Source organism: Chlorocebus sabaeus, chromosome 28 (genome assembly GCF_047675955.1).
Source record: "Chlorocebus sabaeus isolate Y175 chromosome 28, mChlSab1.0.hap1, whole genome shotgun sequence".
NCBI lineage: Eukaryota > Metazoa > Chordata > Mammalia > Primates > Cercopithecidae > Chlorocebus > Chlorocebus sabaeus.
In genome coordinates, this window is record NC_132931.1 from 10833349 (window position 1) to 10854917 (window position 21569).

The window sequence follows — 21569 nt, forward strand, 5'->3', positions numbered from 1 at the left end:
TGACTTTTTCAGGCCACAGAAAAACGGGGACTGGGCACTGCAGGACTGGCTCACTCCACAGCTCAGAGCCATTGAGGGTCCAGTTTCCTTCCATCTTCCTGCCCCACGTCCTCTGCAATGTTGACTCTGTCTCCCCTGCCCCCCGCCGCACCCATGCTGGGATGGTGGTAGCAGGTGGGGTCAGCCTCTTCTCCCACAGGCATGTCCCCAGGCAGACAACGGGCACTCCCAGTTTCTCCGGCCAAAACAAAGTGTAATGCCCTGGCCATGGGGAAGGAATGGGCCAGAATTCCTTTTTTTTTTTTGAGAAGGACTCTTGCTCTGTCTCAGAGCCTTGGCCAGGCTGGTCTCAAACTCCTGACCTCAGGTGATCCACCCACCCTGGCCTCCCAAAGTGTTGGGATTACAGGCATGAGCCACTGCGCCCGGCCAAGGATTTGGACAACCCTGAGGCTTCATCGCCCAGGGATGGGGGTCCCTCGTTGCTGAGCAAGGAGGGAAGGTGGGGTTGGGAGGAGGGAGGACTGTGGGGGCAACCAACTCTCATCCCAAACTGCACAACAGCCATTTTTTTTTGTAGAGATGGGGTCTCACTGTGTTGCCCAGGGTGGTCTCAAACTCCCGGGCTCAAGCGATCCATATGCCTGAGCACAAAAGCACTCTGTGCACAGCAGTCGTTTGGAGGGGAGCACCTGCACCCCAGGGGAGATCTGAGGAAGAGATGCTATGACACCCAGGGCAGAAGAAAGAGAGATGGCATGGCCTGGGTGTTAAAAGGAGCGTTCTGGAGAATAAACAGGACTTACACATAAGAGGTCAAAACACAAAAATGCAGGGAGGTGGGGACAGCTAATGGCTACAAAAAAAAAAAGTTAGCATCAATGAATAAGGCCTAGTATTTGATTGTACAACAGGGTGACTATAGTCAATCATAATTTAATCGTACATTTTAAAGTAACTAAAAGCCTGGCGCGGTGGCTCTCGCCTGTAATCCCAGCACTTTGGGAGGCCGGGGCCGGTGGGTCACCTGAGGTCAGGAGTTCGAGACCAGCCTGGCCAACATGGTGAAACCTCGCCTCTACTAAAAATGCAAAAATTAACCAGGCGTGATGGTGGGTGCCTGTAGTCCCAGCTACTTGGGAGGCTGAGGCAGAAGAATCGCTTGAACCCAGGAGGCGGAGGTTGCAGTGAGCTGAGATCGTGCCATCGCACTCCAGCCTGGGCAACAACAGTGAAACTCTGACTCAAAATAAATAGATAAATAAAATAAAATAAAATAAAATAAAATAAAAGTGTATAATTGGTCTGTTGGTAACACAAAAAATAAATCTGTGATGGATACCCCATTCTCCACAATGTGATTATTATGAATTGCAGGCCTGCATCAAAACATCTCATGTACCCCATAAATATACACACCCACAAAAATAAAAAAATAAACAAAATACAACAGACTCAGAAAGCGAAACCCAGAGTAACTGCATATGACCTGGCAATTGCACCTAAAAAAAAATGGAAAACTGCATTCACACAAACATTTGTACACGAATGTTCACAGCAGCATTATTCACGATGGCCAAAAAAGTGGAAGCAGCACGAATGTTTACCAGCTGATGAAAGGATACACAAAACCTGGTATGCCCATACCAAGGAATATTATTCGGCCATAAAAAAAGAATGCCGCACAGACACGTGCATGAGTCAACGTGGGTGAGCCCCGCGAACACTACGCTATGTGAGAGAAGCCAGAGCACAAAGGTCATGTAATCCGTGATTCCCGAGACACATGGAGGCAGACAGTAGATGAATAGTTACAGGGAGCCGGGGGTACAGGAGGGAGGACAGATAGTAACTACTAACAGGTATGGGAGTTTCTTGTGGGGGTGCTGGAAATGTTTTGAAACTAGACATGGTGATGGCTGCATGACATCGTGAATATACCAAACATCTATGGATTTTAAACTTTATTTATTTATTTACAACAGAGTCTCACTCTTTCACCCAGGCTGGAGTGCAGTGGCGAGATCTCGGCTCACCGCAACCTCCGCCTCCCAGGTTCAAGAGATTCTCCTGCCTCAGCCTCCTGAGTAGCTGGGATTACAGGCGCTCACCACCACACCTGGCTAATTTTTGTATTTTTAGTAGGGACGGGGTTTTGCCATGTTGGCCAGGCTGACCTCAAACTTCTGGCTTCAAGTGATCTGCCTGCCTCAGCATCCCAAAGTGCTGGAATTATAAGCCACCGTGCAGTGAGCCACCACGCCTGGCCAGCATTTTAAACTTTGGAAAGGTGAATGGTACATTATATGAATTTTAGTTAAAAAAAAAAATAGTTACAGGACGGAGGTATTGTGTCAAAAGAACTGCTCTCTGCACCAGGGCAACAAGCGGCATGTTTAGAACAGAAAAAAAAACTTCTTTTCAAGAGTACTCTGCACCTTCTTGGTTCTCCCTAAAAAAAGGAACTTTTCAAAACTCACTGTGCATGCAAATGTTTTCAGTCCTGCTCTTTCTTTAAAAATAGAAAATAAGGCTTGGCATGGTGGCTCATGCCTGTAATCCCAGCACTTTGGGAGACCTAGGCAGGTAGATCACCTGAGGTCAGGAGTTCGAGACCAGCCTGGCCAACATGGCAAAACCCCATCTCTACTAAAAATACAAAAATTAGCTAGGCGTGATGACAGGCGCCTATAGTCCCAGCTCCTCGGGAGGCTGAGGCAGGAGAATCACTTGAACCCAGGAGGCGGAGGTTGCAGTAGGCTGAGATAGCGCCACTGCACTCCAGCCTGGGCGACAGAGGGAAACTCCATCTCAAAAAAAAAAAAAAAAGAAGAAGAAGAAGAGAAAGAATCCGCTTTTCAAATAAAGAAAAGGCATCTCTCTGAAACAGAACACTAGACACTGAAGGCCACCCCTGGGTACCGCCCTGTAGATTCCACTTCCAGATTCTTCCCTGGAGGAATCGTGACAGCAGAACATCTGCGGATAAGGAAAGGCATGTGGCTGCATGGCGACAGGACAGGATCGGAGGGTCCAGCCCAGCAACCCACCTAATCGGTCCTCATGTGAACATCGTGCGTCCCATTCTAGGACAGACTCTGCACCCCCTGTTAGAAGGAGATGCCAAGTGCCCTGATTTAACGGGGACAAATTACAGTGAAGATTTCCTAGCAAAATCACCTCCTCCTAACACGAAATAAAACCGATCTGCAAAAAAATGCCGACTTTCTGGGAAGGTTAAAACCTCAGAGCTCTGCTTCAGGGTCTGATACCACAGCAGTGTACAGGGCCCAGAGCCCTGGACTTGGCCTCCTGGAAATACTACAGCACAGTCATGGTTTTTAACCTGACATCCATCTTCTGCTCTCCCACGCCCCGAGGAAACTGTCACACTTTCTCCCTTCTCCATAAGCTTGCTTTTGGATTCTTTTTTTTTTTAAGAGACAGAGTCTTCCTCTTGCTCTGTCACCCAAGCTGGAGTGCATCCTGGGCTCAAGCCTCCCAAGTAGCCAGGATCACAGGTGTGCACCACCATGCTCTGCTAATTTCATTTCTTTTTTTTTCTTTTTATTTTTTCTGTAGAGATGGGGTCTCACTGTTGCCCATGCTGGTCTTGAACTACTGGGCTCAAGCGATCCTCCTGCCTTGACCTCCTAAAGTACTGGTATTACAGGTGTGAGCCACCATGCTGGGCTAATTTTTTTTTTTTTTTTTTTTTTTTTTTTTGTAGAGATGGGGTCTCACTGTGTTGCCCAGGCTGGTCTTGAACTTCTGGGCCCAAGCGATCCTCCTGCCTCAGCCACCCAAACTTGGTATTACAGGTGTGAGCCACTGTACCTGGCTTGCCTTTCCGATCCTTGAACCCTTCACGTTCACTTGAACGTGCCCTCCCTCCTTTTTCTCAGGAAAATAGATGAATCAGAGAAGAATGCCCTCAGGGAGCCAGCCCCGAAGTTACTTTCCCAGCAAGACTTCCTCTCTTTAACCTGCAGACAAGTCCACGCCCTCCCACCCCGAAGCAGCTCCTCCCTGCACACCGCCACCCTCCCCAGCCCCTCCCTGCATGGCCGTGGAGCTGCTCCTGGTAAGGTGGGGACCGGAGGCACTGGAGCAGGCCACAGGGCAGCCAGCTGACCTCCTGTGCAGTTGCTCCGATGTGCACAGAAGTGATAGTCCTAGTACCAAGCAGACAGGAGCCCCCCTGCAGTAGGTACCTGCCTTGCCACCAGGTATCACTATAATTAGTCATTGTCATTGAAGCTGAATGCAATTAATTACATAATTTTGAAAGGGTCGGGTTTACTTCCATTAGAATTACATCATGAAACCAAGGAATTACAAAGGATTACAGACAGAAAGCAAATAGGGATGAATAAAGGAACTCTAAGCCGACTCCCCGCGTGTGTGAGTCATGTCCAATGCCGAAGTGTGGGTCCTGTCGCCCCACTTTTGTTTGATAAACCTGTGGGGACTATCAAACAGTGGATGTCTGCACAGAGCCCACCTCCAGAGGTGCCAGCCCCCTGCACCGCAGGCACTGGGGACACAGTGGGCTCGCTGGATGTGCCGTGTCGGTGGGGGACACTGATGACCACACCCTCCACAGGCTGTTCCCCACCCCTGCTGTTCCCCTACCTCGGTTTCTCGGACCCCTCTGGATGCCTGCAGAAATGCCACTCACCCAGTCCCATCTCTCCCATCACCCCTCAGTGGTCCTTGCCCGAAATGCCAGGGCCAGGCACACAAGTCTGGCACAGCCACAGCCTGGCATCCTCTCACCAGGCCATGATCACCACACCCTCCTGGTTCCATTATCATCCCTCCCCCTCACTCTAGCCTGCCTTTCATGTGGGGCTTGCAGAGGGATCCTCGGAGACACACCCCAACAACTGAACTGTCCCTCTTCAGTTTAAAAATCAGGGCTAGGGCCGGGCGCGGTGGCTCAAGCCTGTAATCCCAGCACTTTGGGAGGCCGAGACGGGCGGATCACGAGGTCAGGAGATCGAGACCATCCTGGCTAACACAGTGAAACCCCGTCTCTACTAAAAAATACAAAAAACTAGCCGGGCGAGGTGGCGGGCACCTGTAGTCCCAGCTACTCGGGAGGCTGAGGCAGGAGAATGGCGAAAACCCGGGAGGCGGAGCTTGCAGTGAGCTGAGATCCGGCCACTGCACTCCAGCCTGGGGCGGCAGAGCAAGACTCCGTCTCAAAAAAAAAAAAAACAAAAAAAAAAATCAGGGCTAGAAGTGGCAGCTGAGGCCTGGAATCCCAGCGCTTTGGGAGGTTAAGGCAGGAGGACTGCCTGAGGCCAGGAGTTCAAGACCAGCCTGGGCAACACAGCGAGACCCCCATCTCTACAAAAAATACAAAAAAGTTAGCCTGGCATGGTGGCACATGCCTGTAATCCCAGCTACTCGGGAACCTGAGGTGGGAGGATTGCTTGAGCCCGGGAGGTCAAAGCTGCAGTGAGCTGTGATCACACCACTGTACTGGAGCCTGAGTGACAGAGTGAGACCCTGGCTCTAAATAATAATAATAACAATAATAATAATAATAATAATAATAATAATCTGTTATTTCTCAGGGCCTTCAGAAGACAGAAGTGACTCTGTGGGGCTTTGCTCTATCTGTCCTGCTCTATCTGTTCCCAGGCCACCGGGCACCCAAGCTATACATGTCACTTATTCCTGGCCTTTGTTTTCCATCTCCCTTGCAAGAATGTCAGTTCCAGCCAGTCGCGGTGGCTCACACCTGTAATCCCAGCACTTTGGGATGCTGAGGTGGGCAGATCACCTGAGGTCAGGAGTTGGAGACCAGCCTGGCCAACATAGCAAAACCCTGCCTCTACTAAAAATACAAAAAAATTAGCCAGGCATGGTGGCACGCACCTGTAATCCCAACTATTCGGGAGGCTGAGACAGGAGAATCGCTTGAACCCAGGAGGCAGAGGTTGCAGTGAGCTGAGATTGCACCACTGCACTTCAGCCTAGATGACAAAGCAAGACTCCATCTCGAAAAAAAAAAAAAAAAAAGAATGTCAGTCCTTGAAGGCAAGGATTCTCTATTGTCTGGTCACTCGATCCCTATGCTAGAATGCTGCCTGGCACACAGGAGACACTCAATAAATGCTCAACAACAGCCTAAATACGTCTTTGGAGCAAGACAGCCAGAGTCCATCTTTCCAAACCCCTGCCCTGTCCACACAGCAGACACATCAAACCCGCTGCCATTGGACACCTCACGATACCCCATGTGTCCTACATTCTCTGACCAACCAGCAGGCCAGGAGTGTATTTCTTTGGGTAACCCAGGGGCTTGAACAGGATCCATTCGAGTCATCAGGTACCATGGAGATGTGCTCAGACACAAATGGATGCATGGCCCCAACAGCCTATGAGAAAAATGAGTCACCCCGAAATATACAGAACTGCCAACAACTTCACTCGAATGTGCTGTGTTATTTCTGAGACCAGTGCACATTTTTGCATATTTTCTCTTTAAATTTATAATTTTTTAACAAAACAAAGTCCATCATTACAAAAAAATCAGCATGCAAGAGTCATCTGGGCCAGGCACGGTGGCTCACGCTTATATAATCCCAGCACTTTGGGAGGCTGAGGCAGGAGGATCACTTGAGCCTAGGAGTTTGAGACTAGTCTGGCCAACATAATAAGACCCTGTCTATAGAAAAATATGTAAAAAAAATTAGCCAGGCATGGTGGGGCGCACCTGTGGTCCCAGCTACAAGGGAGGCTGAGGCAGGAGGATCACTTGAGCCTGGGAGTTTGAGGCTGCAGAGAGCTATGATCCCACCACTGCAGTCCACAACAGATCAACACTCTGTCTCAAAACAACAACCAAAGCATCTGAATCCAGAGTGGCCCAAAATCTCAGTTTTCCAGTCCAGTGATAATTCCCCGAGGGAAAGAAGCTAAGATCTCAGGGATGTCGCTGTGACCAGGCTGTTTATCTCAGGCCAGTCAGCCAATGGTACATGTCTTATGAAGTCAGTCTCAGAAAACACACGCCCAACATCCCGTGTAGCTCAGAACAGAAGCTTGCGTGGTGGGTGCTGCCGACCATGTCAGGGGATCTGCATGGATTTGAGTGCGATATCACCGCAGGGGCTACATCAACCAGTTTCCCAGGGGCTTGGAGAGTGGGGATCTGGTCTTGACCGTCACAGGGTTAAGTATAGGGATCAGTATCTATGGGCAATTCACTCCCCAGCACCCAGGGGCACAGCCCCGGCATCTCAGAGGAAAGTCCTGTAAAGAGACGCTCCATCCAGCATTCACCAAACCACCCATAGACAGGGCAGGCCTCTCCTCTGGGCCCCTCGGGCCCCATGGCCAGGCCTCTCTCCTAACAGTTCCCCAAAATGCTTCCAACAAACTTGCTTCAGGCAAGGATTGGGCATCTGAGGATAGCAAGTAATGCAACAGGGGGCTCCTTGCAGCCCCAGCCACAACTGTATCCCAACTATCAGATGAGGTTTGCTAACAGGAATGACGGGGCAGCTGTGATTCTATACATCAGATGACCCTTCTCTGCGGGGCTGAGTTTGAAGTCTACAGACAGGGCAAGGCTCCAGCCAGGCCTCCCTGAGAAAGTGCTCCCCTCAAGTCCACCCACCCCGGCCCCATTTCCATCCCCAGCTGCTCACTGCTAAGTGACTCAGACCCAGCCAAGTTCATCTTGGGCAGCCCCGGAGAAGAGGTCCCTTCTGAGTCCCCCAATGACCCCACTGCTTCGGCTGAGGGCTGCCTAGGGAACAGCGCGGGTTGGGAGGAAAAACACGCCTGGAGCTCGGCAAAGGCCAGGATATAACCCCGACTCCCGGCTTCTCACCTATGGCAGGTACGCAGCTCCACAGGGCTGTCATGCAAGTAATGTGAAATAAACCAAGAGCCTAAGCCCGCGCCTGCCCGCTGTCCGTTCCCATGAAACCATTACTGTTAGTGCGTAAAAACATAAAAATACAAAATAAAAATAGAAAAGCTCCTGTCTTGTCACCAGTGGATGTAAAACTGGATACGGTATGTGGAATCCAATCCTACAAGCAACATTCTCTCTCTCCACTGCTCCTTTTGCTGAAACATCAAGCCATCCTCCCTCCAGAACAGGGAAAGTCAAGACAAAGGGGTGCTGTGCCGGTTCAAATTAATTCTTCACCCCACCCCACCCCAAATGATGCAAAACTCCCCAGCACCAGCCAACACTCCAACAAAATCCTCCCTAGGCTTCAAACTCCAGGTTTCAACTCATCTTCCAGACTGCGGCACCCACTTTTCCACTGGGCTTAAAGCCTCCTTTTCCCCAGGGGCTCAACCCCTGGAATTACCTCCTACCAGTCCCCCAAATCCCCCATATCCCAAAGGGGGCACACCCCCTCCCCCTGCCTGGGGTGGTTCCTCTCCCTCCGCCCTGTCCCTGCAGATGCTAAGCCCACCTCCCATCAGCCACCCGCACTGGGCCTGGGCATCCTGCCTCTCTAAGCCCTCCTCTCCCAGCCCTCACTTCCCTAAATCCAAGCAAATGCTTCTGCAGCCAGACAGTGACGTCACCTCTACAAAAATATCCTAGGTACTTTCTTTGACTAAATGAAGTGGCCACAAAGCACGCAGGCCTATGAGGGCCACTGCTCTGAAGTGGGGCTGACCCGGAGTGGGGAGTGCCTTTGCCCAGACACAGGCCAGACCCATGGGACAGGGTTTGGGGGATAAGGCAGACGTGAGACATTCCTCCGATGCTGACACCCAAGCCTCTGTGTTTCTTGCTGCTGGGTTTCTCTTAGATTTTTTGGGGTTTTGAGAACTACAACATGCACTTTCCCCATTCGTTCATATGGGGAAGTTTCCTCCCGTTCAGGCTGTCAGCAGAGTCAAAGAACAAACCTCTGTCAAAAAATTGTTCTGCCCAATGCTGTTTTTAAAAATACGGATCTTTTTGTGTTCTCTGTGCCACAAGTACAATTATACATATAGCTGACTCTTGAACAACACAGGTTTGAACTGTATAGGGCCACTTACACACAGATTTCTTTTTTTCCATAGTAAAAGTGGCATTGAGTGGGGCTGGGTGTGGTGGCTCCCGCCCGTCATCCCAACACTTTGGGAGGCCGAGGAGGACAGATCACCTGAGGTCACGAATTCTGAGACCAACCTGGGCAACGTGATGAAACCCCATCTCTACTACAAAAGTTAGCCGGGTGTAGTGGCGGGTGCCTGTAGTCCCAGCTACTCAGGAGGCTGAGGTAGGAGAGTCACTTGAACCTGGGAGGCAGAGGTTGCAGCGAGTTGAGATCCGCCACTGCACTCCAGCCTGGGTGACAGGGTAAAACTCCACCTCAAAAAAAAAAAGTTACACTGATTGGGCCTGCTTCTCCTGACTCCCCCTCCACCTGCTCCAGCCCTTCCGTCTCCACCACCCTGTAACAGCAAGACCGACCCCTCCTCTTCCTCCTCAGACTCCTCAATGTGAAGGCAAAGAGGATGAGGACCTTTAGGATGATCTACTTCTACTTTCTGATTAGTAAATATATTATCTCTTCCTTATGATTTTCTTAATAACATTTTCTTTTCTCTAGCTTACTTCATTCTAAGAATACAGTATATCATACATATAACATACAAAATACATGTTAATCAAGCAACTGTTTATGTTATCGGTAAGGCTTCCTATCAGCGGTAGGCTATTAGTAATTAAGTCTTTGGGGAATCAAAAGTTTTATGTGGGCATGGTGGCTCATGCCTATAATCTCAGCAGTTTAGGAGACCGGGACAGGAGGATTACTTGAACCCAGGAGCTCAAGACCAGCCTGGGCAACAAAGCAAGACCCTGTCTCTAAAAAAAATAAAAATAAAAATTAGCCAGGCATGCTGGTGAGTGTCTGTAGTCCCAGCTACTGGGAGGCTGATATGGGAGGACTGCTTGAGCCCGGGAGGTCCAGGCTGCAGTCAGCTACGATTATGTCACTGCGCTCTAACCTGGGTGACAGAGTAAGACCCTGTCTGAAAAGGAGAGGGGATGGGAGGGGAGGGGAGGGGAGGAAGGAAAAAGTTATACATGGATTTTTGACTGTGCAGGCGGGGTGTGGGGAGAACGGGAGAAGGGATCAGCCCCTAACCCCCATGTTGTTCAAGGGTCAGCTATATTTTAACCAACACTTATGCTACTTTGCAAAGAAAGATAACCTTAATGAGACCGAAAAAGTAACACTTATGTTACTTGGCACAGAAAGATAATTAACGGCACTGAAAAAGAAACATCTATTCCATAGGTGTACCTATCAGTAGCTTTCAAAACACAGTCATTTTAGCTGGACGCGGTTGCTCACGCCTGTAATCCCAGCACTCTGGGAGGCCAAGGTGGACGGATCATGAGGTCAGGAGATCGAGACCATCCTGGCTAACATGGTGAAACGCCATCTCTACTAAAAATACAAACAAAAACAACTAGCCGGGCGTGGAGGCGGGCGCCTGTAGTCCCAGCTACTCGGTAGGCTGAGAGGCAGGAGAATGGCGTGAACCTGGGAGGCGAAGCTTGCAGTGAGTGGAGATCGCGCCACTGCACTCCAGTCTGGGTGACAGAGCGAGACCCCGTCTCAAAAAACAAACAAACAAACAAAAATCACAGCCGTGTTACTATAATCTACCTGCTTTCACACTATTAAAAAAAATATAATAAGAATTAATTTTGCATTCTTAACCAGCTGAATGAGTCCTAAATTGGACACATAAGGTAGAGAGTGGGGGCCTGGGTGGCGGATGGTTGTGGTGGGTACCCAAGGGATAATCAGGGCAGAGGGAGGGAACCCAAGCCCAGAGGGGAGCCCTAGAGATCCCTGGCCACCCCACAACGGTTCTGCTGGAAAGCCCTCTCTCCCACACCTCCCCAAGCGCACAGAGCTCAGTGGGCGCCCCCTGCCCACTCCCCGACCTGTCTTCCAAGCCCTTCCTGCAGCCTTCCCAGAGGCTCAGACACACACAGCTCCATCCATCCCAGCCTTGTCCTGCCGGTCCTGTCCGCCCCTCTGGGCGGGAAGCCACTGCTATTTTAAGTCTCCGTCACCACTGCCGGGCACACAGGGGTGAAAGAAAAAGGAATGCATGAAATAGGATTGAAGGCCGGGCGCAGTGGTTCACACCTGTAATCCCAGCACTTTAGGAGGCCAAGGAGGGAGGATCACTGGAGCCCAGGAGTTTGAGACCAGCCTGGGGAACATGGCAAAACCCCGTTTCCACACACACACACACACAAAAAAAATAGAAAAATCAGCCAGGCGTGGTGCTGCATGCCTATAGTCCCAGCTACCCAGGAGGCTGAGGTGGGAGGATTGCTTGAGCCTGGGAGGTCAAGGCTTCAGTGAGCTATGATCTCACCACTGCACTCCAGCCGGGGCAACAGAGCAAGACCCTGCCTCAAAAAATCAAAAACAAAAAATCAAAAAATTCTGAAATAGGCTCGAAGCTCAAATGTAGAGAGGGAGGAGGAGGGAGCTCCCCCAAATATGCAAGATTCTGGAGTCATTCTAGCTGGGATGGAAAAGGTTTAGGTGGGGCAGAAAGGACCATCGGGGAACTCTGCCTGCTACCCTAACGAATGTGGTCTCCACTCTGTGCCGAAGTGGGCCACCGTGGATGTTTAAGGAGAGGAATGGCATCATGAAATCAATGGTTCGGGAAGATTAATCTGGCAGCTGCATTTATAATGGATTGCGACCTGTTTTGAATGGGCAGTTTTAAAACAAGTAAAAGACGACACACTCAGCTCTTGTGTGTTAGAAAGACTTGGCTCTCACACACAATAAGCAGCCCCCAAAACTAACTGCAAACACACACACACACACACAAAGATTTCATTAAGGTATCAGGGCGTTTTAAGATGACAGCATAATTATATACCAACACAGAGCCATGTAAAACAATCGCAAACTACTTCTTACTCCCCTGACAATGACATTCAACCATAACTGGCAATATCCTTCCTCTCCCAGTCCCACATCGATGCTGACAAACTGTGGGACCAGGGCTGAGGACCAGGTGGAGGAGGAGAGATGACCAAGACTTCCCTCTGAGATGGCCAGCTCCGGGTGGTGGCTTTACGACTCTGTAGCACAGTTCTCCAAGGGCCCCAGCCACCTCGTGGTCCTCCAAGCTCACCGGTGACTGCAGACTCCTGGATCCCATGGAGCAGAAACCTGAACTTATCTCCCACTTGGCTGAGTGACGAGACAGCAAGCGTGACTGTGTAAGCAACGAGTTGAGATACAGCTGAAATAAAGCAATTCTGGTAAATGAATGTTTCTATGCTGGTTTAAACACATGCTCCTCTGCTCTCAATTTTCTGTCTCAAACCTGTATGACTTACAACATCTCTGCTGTGTGAATAGGAAGGGAAGACAGGATTTGATTTACAGCTCTGGTCGTAATTTTAGCTGTAATCTCTGTATGTTGGGGACTCCAGTCCTTTTCCTTTTGAAAGGTTGGTGTTCTCTGGGTGGTTGCTGACTACGCTCTCGGCAAGGACACAGCAGAACTGTATGTAACAGAAATAATTCACTGAACCCAGGACTGCATGGGTTCAAGTTCTGGGTCAACTACTGTGGTGAAAAACAGAAAATAATATGTTCACCATTATCTGCCACACCTTTCAGAGTGACACAGAAATGGTGACAGGAGTCACAGATTGTTTCCAGTTCCAGAGGGAGAATGAAAGTCTTTTCCAAACCTCATCAAAAACATTACATGTATACGATTCCCTCCAGTGAGAATTTTATTTTTAATTTTCATTTACATAGTATCTTTCTTCCAAGAATCTCAAAATAATGGAGCGGTAGAAATACTTGTTTAAAAAAGAAAAAAAAAAGTTGTCACAACACAGGAAGGGACAGGCTTGGTGGGGCAGGAGAAGGGCGAGAAGCAATAGGCTGTCCAGACAGCAAGGGCTCCAGCTAACACCCGGAGGCTAGGCTGAGGGCGGCTCCCAGCCAGCCCTTCCCTCAACACAGCCTATGGCTTTACCGGTGCTCACAGCTTCAGGCTCTACAAGACAAAGATTAACCTTTGGTATCATCTGCTACCTTTTATCAAATTATTTTTTATCTAAATAATCATTTCTTCCCTAGAAACAGGAGGGGAAAGTGGCAATAAGCCAGAGAAACTTACAGGCCCAAAAGAACAACTCAACAAAGATGTCTGAAAAGAGTGGAGGCCGGGCACAGTAGCTCACACTTGTAATCCCACCACTTTGGGAGGCCGAAGTGGGTGGATTGCTTGAGGTCAGGAGTTTGAAACCAGCCCGGCCAACATGGTGAAACCCTGTCTCTACTAAAAACTCAAAAATTAGCCGGACACGGTGGTGCACGCCTGTAATCCCAGCTACTCGGGGGGCTGAGGCACGAGAATCACTTGAACCCGGGAGGTGGAGGTTGCGGTGAGCGGAGTTTGTGCCGCTACATTCCAGGCTGGGTGACAGAGTGAGACTCCGTCTCAAAAAATAAAATAAAAAGAGTTGATATTCGTTCTGTCTTAAAGATATAAAACTACGTTAGAGAAAATAAAATCGTGGCAACTCATTAGGGAGAAAGTACCAGTTTAAGAAAAACTGTCTTGCTTTTGGGGAGAAATGGAAAGAAGCTTTTGTGTTGCGTTTTGTTTTTCGGTTTGGTTTGGTTTGGTTTTTTCATATGCTGGGTGGACAGGATCTGAATGTCTCACATTTAACAAAAAGCTGTCAACACCCAGATAAATCTTTAATGACGGTATGACAGGCATTCTATTTCTCACTGTTTCGCAATACTCACTTAAGAAAGAGCTAATTTGTCAATTTGTTTTTCCCTTAACCAAACTCGGAACACCTCATAACCCATGGTTCACTTTTAAAAAAAAAAAGTTAACTGCATTTCCTTATTGAATAAACACAGCCCAATAGAAAGGTATCTGTAAGAAAACAAGCAGTGTGCCAGTATCTACTCAAAGTAACGCCAAGGAAGAACAAGCCACTTCCCTGGTGTTTCAGAGTAAGTTCTGTTAATTTCCTCCATCGTTAACTGCATCAATCACACAGTCCAGACCATCCCAGATTTCAAGCTTCCGGTGATGGAGTCCGCCGGGGCCCTTTCCACTCTGGTGGTTCCTGTGCTTTATAAAGGTTTGGACCCCTTATTGGGCTCATTTTCACAAAGGTTTTCATGCAAGGAAGCAGAACCAAGTCAGTTTCACTTACTGTGAAACTCCTGGCTGGCTAGTTCTTGAGTTGCTGGCTGGCAGTGTTAGTAAATCCCTGGGAGGAACACCGCCATCCTTGGCTCCGTTCCAGTCACCTGTGTGATTATGTTTCTCTGTGTAGGAAGACCCTGTGGGTGGGATCTGTACCAGTCCTGCTTGTGGGGTCAGCCAGGGATTGGGCAACGAACTCCGTGGCCACAATACCTGCACTTCCCATGGCCCGGGGCTCTAATCAACACAAATTTCTGCCAACGGTCCTGGGCCTCCTGCAGTAAGGAAATGCCGTCCAATTAAAATAAAGAAATTGACTATCTTTATTTTGTGCACTAACATCGTCCTCTCTGAATTTAATTACAACAAAATTAAAATTATTTTTATTAGAGAGGCATTAGCTTTTTAAAGCGAAGGTTCTTGACAGGTTTTACAACAAATTAGATGTCTCTTTTTTTTTTTTCCTAAGACAGTCTCGCTCTGTCACCAAGGCCGCAGTGCAGTCACGTGATCTCAACTCACTGCAACCTCCACCTCCTGGGCTCAAGCAATTCTTGTGCCTCGGCCTCCCAAGTGGCTGGGATTACGGACATGCACCACCACGCCCGGCTAATTTTTGTATTTTCAGTAGAGATGAGGTTTTGCCATGTTGGCCAGGCTGGTCTCGAACTCCTGACCTCAAGTGATCCGCCCACCTCAGCCTCCCAAAGTGCTGGGATTACAGGCATGAGCCACCATGGCCGACCTTAGATGTCTTTCAAAAAGAGTGGTTCACCCTCACTGTGTCATACCCGAATAGGGCAGCACAAATGCTTTTTAAAAAACTTTTAAGTCACAAGCCAGGTGCTTCAAAGCTGTTTCACGCGCAGCACAAATGAGGGGAACAGCACAGGTTCCCCTCAGACCTGGTTCATTTCCTGCGGGGACACCTCCATCCCCGCCATAGACCACTCTCCTCTATCAACTTTCTCAGAAGACAGCTGAGAAGCTAGACTGATTACAGCTCAGCAAATTCAAAACTGCTTCATACCAAACCTTAGCTGTCCTCAGCAGGAAAATCCAACACTGACATACCATCGAAACTTGGTTCTGAAACATATCCCAAAACCAGGGCGATCAACTGCTTTTCAAGACCACGCCTTGAAAACTAGAATGGATCAAATGACACAGTCAATTCAGAGGGCCCTGCCATTAATATTTAAGAAAATATCCGCCGGGCGCGGTGGCTCACGCCTGTAATCCCAGCACTTAGGGAGGCGGAGGCAGGCGGATCATGAGGTCAGGAGATCCGGACCATCCTGGCTAACACGGTGAAACCCAGTCTCTACTAAAAATTACAAAAAACTAGCCGGGCGCGGTGGCGGGCGCCTGCAGTCCCAGCTACTCGGGAGACTGAGACAGGAGAATGGCGTGAATCCGGGAGGTGGAGCTTGCAGTGAGCCGAGATCGCGCCACTGAACTCCAGCCTGGGCGACAGCGCAAGACTCCGTCTCAAATTTTAAAAAAAGAAAGAAAGAAAGAAAGAAAAAAGAAAATACCCTCCTCACCAAGTTAATACTTTTTTGGTTGCTGGTGAAGTTTATATTCTCTAAATGTAGAACTTTTTTGGGGGGAGGGGCGGGGGCAAATAGTTTTTCTCTGAATCAGGGTGTAATAAAATGTACCTACATGCTCCGGTCAGTCAAGGTTCATCAAGTCAGAAATCACAAATGAATTCACAAATTCTTTGCTCTAAAAGTCATATAACAATACAGATATTAAATCTCTTGTCTAACTACGCCATTAGATTCCTTTTTCACTCCATTATCGGAGCACACACACACTTCTCCCGGCATCCAGGCATTCACAGGTATCCAGTTCCTAAAGCACCCAGCACGACTGCTTTGTCCAGGTAAGCAACAGTGGGACATAAGGAGAGACTGTGGGGCCCCTCTTCAAATAGCTTCGACAAAACGAATGGCTATAAGTGAAAAGTGTCCCTGGGCTTTGCTATAAAAAGACTCAAACATGGGATTCCAAGAATTCCACCTGTTTCCAATTAGATACCAGAATTGCTTGAGTGTTTAAGCTACATTCGCTTGCTACTTACACAAAACAATTCTTCCGGGTTTTTTGAACATTTTAAATATGTTAAAATAAGATTAAGGGTCTGGTTTAAACAATCGGAGGCAGGGAAATTTCGGTGGAAACCAAAACTCTTTCTCTGCGGTGATAACGCGGGGCTTCAGACAAAACAAAATGACAAGACAGACAAATTTCTGTCTTTGACAATTACTAATAAAAGTCACTTTTCATAGAGAGAGCAATTATATTTTTTAAAGTTACGTATTCAATAATTTTAAATCGGTCTTAAATAATTCCTACAATAACTCACAATCCTGGGTCCTGTATATTCAAATAATGGTTAGAGTTGCCTTTTACGTAGCATTTGTGTTACAATTGTTACAATTCGTCAGATATACCTGTCTGGGAAATTTACATGTGACAATTGTGTAAACTATTGGAAATGGAAGCACAGGTAGGAATTTAACCTACCTCTGTATGATTCTTCATGTGATGAATTTCTCTGTTTACGAAATGTATGAGTTTTCCCCTAACAAATGTGTCCTTCCTTCATTTCACTAAAAACAGCCGTTCCTGGGGCATTACAGAGGAGCTGAAACAAATGTGGACTTTCTACTTCTAGCCTTGTTTTCTCTCCTAAGACACAGAAAGTGAGTACAGCCTCAGGAGCGGTTCTGATTGTTTACTGCTACAGGTAGACCCGGAGGGGAATTAGAAAGCACAAACTACTGTTTCTGCACAGTTCCCATAAAAACCCTGATGGGTTTGTCTTAATTGTACGGCAACAGGAGACTTTTTAAATAGCCATTAAAGGTTTTAGGCTCAGCACAGTTCGCCAGACTGCATTTTTAAGGTTAGCTCAGTGGATTTAGGAGGGAATCATTCCTGAAGGTATTGGACAATGTGGCCCTTTTAACTTTCTTAGGTTGGCTAACTACCGACAGAAGATACATGAAGCTAAGGATGTAGTCAAAGGGGTCTCTGTGGACTCAACTATACCAGGAGTTGTTGCATTAACTCACCAACTTGCATCTTTAAGAAAAAAAAGAGTTTCACATAGGAAAAAAATCAACTGCCAATGACCCCTTCCCACATCCAACCTCAAAGACACCCATATTAAAATAACCAAGAAAACAAAAGCAGAAGCAGCAGTGGTGTAATTTCTTGAACCGTTATTTTATAAAGGGTACTAGATGGGACATTTTAATTAAAATAATATACTTATTATGGTAAACAGTATTGGACAGCCAGTAACATACACGCTTCCACAACAGGGGGGGAAAAAAGCCATCAGAAAATGGACTTTCAGCAAAACTGAAATTGTTTTTTGATTCTGAAAAAGAAGGCAACTTTTCAAATTTACTTTTGCAGAGGCTGCTTAAAGGGGAAGGCTGGTCGCCATGTGGGAATAATGTCCCAAAGGGAAGACAGTCATTGGCCAGGCCCGTCCCAAAGAGTTCAAAGCTGCACTAACATAGAGTGCCATGAGCCTGTCTTAGAAAGTGTCCTCTTTACAAATATGTATTTAAAAGACAAATTTATACAACAGTGCTTTTCTTATTTAAAAAGAAAAGAAAACCTAGTTTTTACAAGTCTGAGATAGGATAAAAAACTTGTCCAACTAGTCTTAGCAATACCAAAGCACTGAAACTTCCATACCACAAGCCTTTGGGACTAAAAAGGAAATGGAATAAAACACAATCTTCAGAAACTCTCTTCCTGAGCATGCACTCCTGTGCCAAGGCGGCAGCTTCAAGACCCCGAAAGCCGAGGGACAAGAACCCGGTGGCCCTGGCTCACTGGGTGGTTGCAGAACTGCGGAACTGCCCAACCTCACCTGGACCCGCTGAAGTCTCCAACCTGAATTTGTCTCTGCTGAGACCAATCAGCCTCTTTACCCCCAGGTGGCAACCCAATCTCAGTATAAAGAGGTCTGGAAAGATGAGAAGAATCTGAAAGTAATGAATTCTCTCCCAAACTGTCGTCCTATTGGTTCACTGACTATCGGTGGGAAATAACCAGACACCAACTCCAAAGGCCGCCTCACGGCCCAGAGAAAGAACCAGATTGGCCTGAGACTTGAACTTTGACATCTCCTATTCGATTGAAGTTTGCAAACCCATAGAAAATCATCTAAGGCCAAATCATTAGCAACTACCAAAAGCAAAGGAGTAAAGAGGAATGACGTTCAAATAAGGGATTTTGTTTGGGAGTTTGGTTTTGTTTTCTTCTTAATATCCACATAAAGTGCAAGTAAAGTGACATGGAAACTTTCGATGGAATCCTGGAGCACTGACCCCCTGAAGAAGTAGCTAATATGGGGGACAGGATGGTTCAGAGTTCTTAAAATCTAGTAACTCTAGAAACCAAATCCATTTGGCAGGTTTGCCAGGATGCTTTAAAAAGGACACTTCATTGATATTAAGCTAGGATGTCACATTTAGGAAGAGGGAAAAATAATAATAATGTTTGTCTCTTAAAACTCCACAACGGGTTTTACAGTAAGCACAGGAATTAAATTATGGTAAAAGGGAGCTATTTTTACTAAAACAGGGTAGACCAATTTATCAAAAATGCCATTCGGCTGTGTTCATTACATCCAGGAATCTAATTTACACAATAGACACTTTGGAGTAATCTATTTTAGTCAATAAATACTCAAACTCCTTTAAGTTTTAATCTTATCGGAAATACATATTTCGCATAGTCTTCTTCCTAGTTAAGCGAGAAATTTCAGGAAATTTCATAACGACTATGACTCGGCTTTATCGTTCTTAGTAGGCAAGAGCAGAAAACAAGCATATACAATTAAAGTTGTCAGATCCCATTTAAATATGTTTTAATCCAACCCGCTTCGTTTCATACAAGCCTGCATCTCGAGTTCAGCCGCTTTGCTCCCAAAGGTATTGCTGTAGGTCACTGTCACCAGTCCTCCAGGTTAGGAAAGTTCAGCCAAGTTTACCTTCACACACACCTTAGCAGTGGGAGCAGCTGCAGTTCCCCAGGGAACCCTCCTATCCCCTCCCAGAGCGCCAAGCAGCCGTGGGGCATTCTAAACCGCGGGACCCAGGCACCCCACCCCCCCAATTCCCGGTTCCCCTCGCGCCTGCAATCTCGGGACTTCTGGCCCACACGCCGCTCACCTTCAACTTGGCTCCGGCTACGCACAACATCCACCTGGCAGAGTCCCGGGGCTGTCCAGGCGCCGCGGGCGCCGAGCTGGCACGTGCGGGGCGGACCCTAAGGGCGCGCCGCTCCTCCGGGCGGGGGGTGGCAGGCGGGCACTCGCCCCCTGGGCACGGCGGCGGCTCTGGCGCGGGCCGGGGAGCTCCGGCACAGTCCCCCCGCGGCGCCGGGGACTCTGCGCGCGGACCACTGCCCGGCACGCCAGGGTCCCAACGGGCCCCTGGGGCTCTGCTTTCGAGAACCTGGCCCGAGAAGGCATCTCCGAGCGCACCCGCCGCGCGCTCCATGGCGGGCCCTGCAGAGAGGGCAGAAGCCCCGAGGGGAGGCAAGGAAGGGAGCGGGCGCCGCAGGTCACTGGGGGCCGCCGGAGCCCCCAGGCGCGCCGCGATCTCGGCTCGGACAGGCGGCGGGGAGGCAGCGTCCCCCGCTCGGGCACCCGGGGGAACAGCGCGGGGCCTGCGCTCGGGGAAAGTTGCAGCCTCCTCCACCCGCGCCCGCGCCCGCACCCGGCGGTCCGGGACCGCGACCCAGCCGCACTGCGCGCGGGACACCCCCGCCGCCCCTCGCCAAGTTTCCCCAAAGCGCGCCCGCCGGGATTCCCGGCCACGGAGGGACAGGTCCGCGCCACCTACACAGGCACACAAAAGAGCGGGGCGGCCGCGAGGTGCGCGGGTGGCCCCGGGGCGCTCCCCAGGACGTAAACAAACCCAGGGGTCCGCGCCGGGAGCCACACGCGGGGTGCCGGACTGGCTGAGCGGCCCGGGCCGGTGACAGACGGGGGCGGCGACCGGGGCCGGCCGGGAGTAGGGAGCGCGGGCGCCCGCCCGGCCACCCGCCCGCCTGGCCGGAGCCGGGCCGCGCCGCCGCCGCCGGTGGCCGCTCTGACCCTCCCCCGAGCCGGCGGCACCACAGCGCCACCAGCCCCAGCTCCGCCGCGCCGGCGGCAGTGGCGGCGGCTCCTCCTGGAGAGGCAGGCGCTTCTCCCCCCGCAGCAACTCCCCACAAACTTTCCCCGGGAATACGGCGGGCCGGGGGCGCGGGGCGAGCCGGCGGGCGGGCGCCACCGCCGGGCCGCGGCCCCCTCCCGGCGCCCGCCGCCGCCCGCCCCCCGCCGCCCGCCCCCCGCTCGCGCGCGCGCCCCGCGGGCCGCCGGGGCCGCCCCCTCCCCGGTCCCGCGGCGGCAACGGCGGCGGCGGCGCTGGCGGCGGCGGCCGCGGCGGCGCGGGGCCCGGGGGGGCGCCCGGGGTGGGGGCAGACACCGGGGGCAGCGGTGGCGGCGGCGGCTCCCGGCGCCATCTTGGGCTGATCGATGAATTGAACAAAGAGGATCAATTTCCGATCAAGCGAGTGATCAATGGGGGCCGGGGAGCGGGAGGGACTCGGCCCCGACTCGGCCCCGCGGTGCCCGGCACCCCCCTCCTCCCCGCCGCCGCGGGCCCCCCGGAGGCTGGGCCAGCCCGGGGCCCCCAGCGGAGGCCGCGACCGCCCGCAGCCCCCACCCCCGGGCGCGAGGCCGAGCGCGGAGGAGCCTGACCTGCAGCTGCTGTAAATCAAAGCGCTTCCAATATTGAAACATCGATCCCACATTGGCCGCCATCTTGAGACATATTGAGACGGAGTGAGCGGCTGATAGAGAGGGGGCTGGAGTTCAGGAGCCGCCAGGAGGCAGCAGGCGGGCGGCGCCAAAACCCGGCCTGGAGCCGGCCGCCGCCGCCGCCACCGAGGACGCGGACTCCTCCTCACGGCGCCGCCGCAGCCATGGCGAGCCCGAGCCGGAGCCGGAGTCGCAGCCCCAGGGCGCGGCGGCCGCGGCCCGGCCTCGCGCGCGCGGCCGCGGCCCCTGTTCCCCCAACCCCCCCACCCCGCTCTCCCCCTCCCCTCCGCGGGCCGGCCGGCGACCCCCGCCCCTCGGGACAACCCCCCCCACCCCAGTCTGCGGTCGCGCTGGCCACAGACCCGGCCCCGAGGGGGCGCTGGAGGGCAGCGACCGGGGTCCCCAGTCACCGCGCACCTGGGGAGGGCTGGGGGGTCCCCCGCAGGGGTCGCGATCGCCCGCGGTGGCCGAGCGCAGCGCCTTCAGGGCTCCGGTCGGGGGA

General features: G+C 50.7%; 1 protein-coding gene across 5 annotated transcripts in view; it reads right to left on the bottom strand.

Moving 5' to 3' along the window:
- CUX1 (cut like homeobox 1) overlaps positions 1–21280 on the bottom strand; it is a 470594-nt gene extending 449314 nt beyond the window's left edge. For 2 of the 5 annotated variants that reach the window (XM_008018445.3, XM_008018438.3), the window contains exon 1: positions 19431–20321. In XM_008018445.3, coding sequence (XP_008016636.3) covers positions 19431–19760 — 330 coding nt within the window. In that variant the 5' untranslated portion in view covers positions 19761–20321. Of the gene's footprint in view, positions 1–19430; positions 20322–21007 lie in introns of those variants that run through there. The other 3 variants (XM_008018447.3, XM_008018446.3, XM_008018442.3) reach the window with 3 other exon arrangements.
- Positions 21281–21569: the final 289 nt, after the last annotated feature.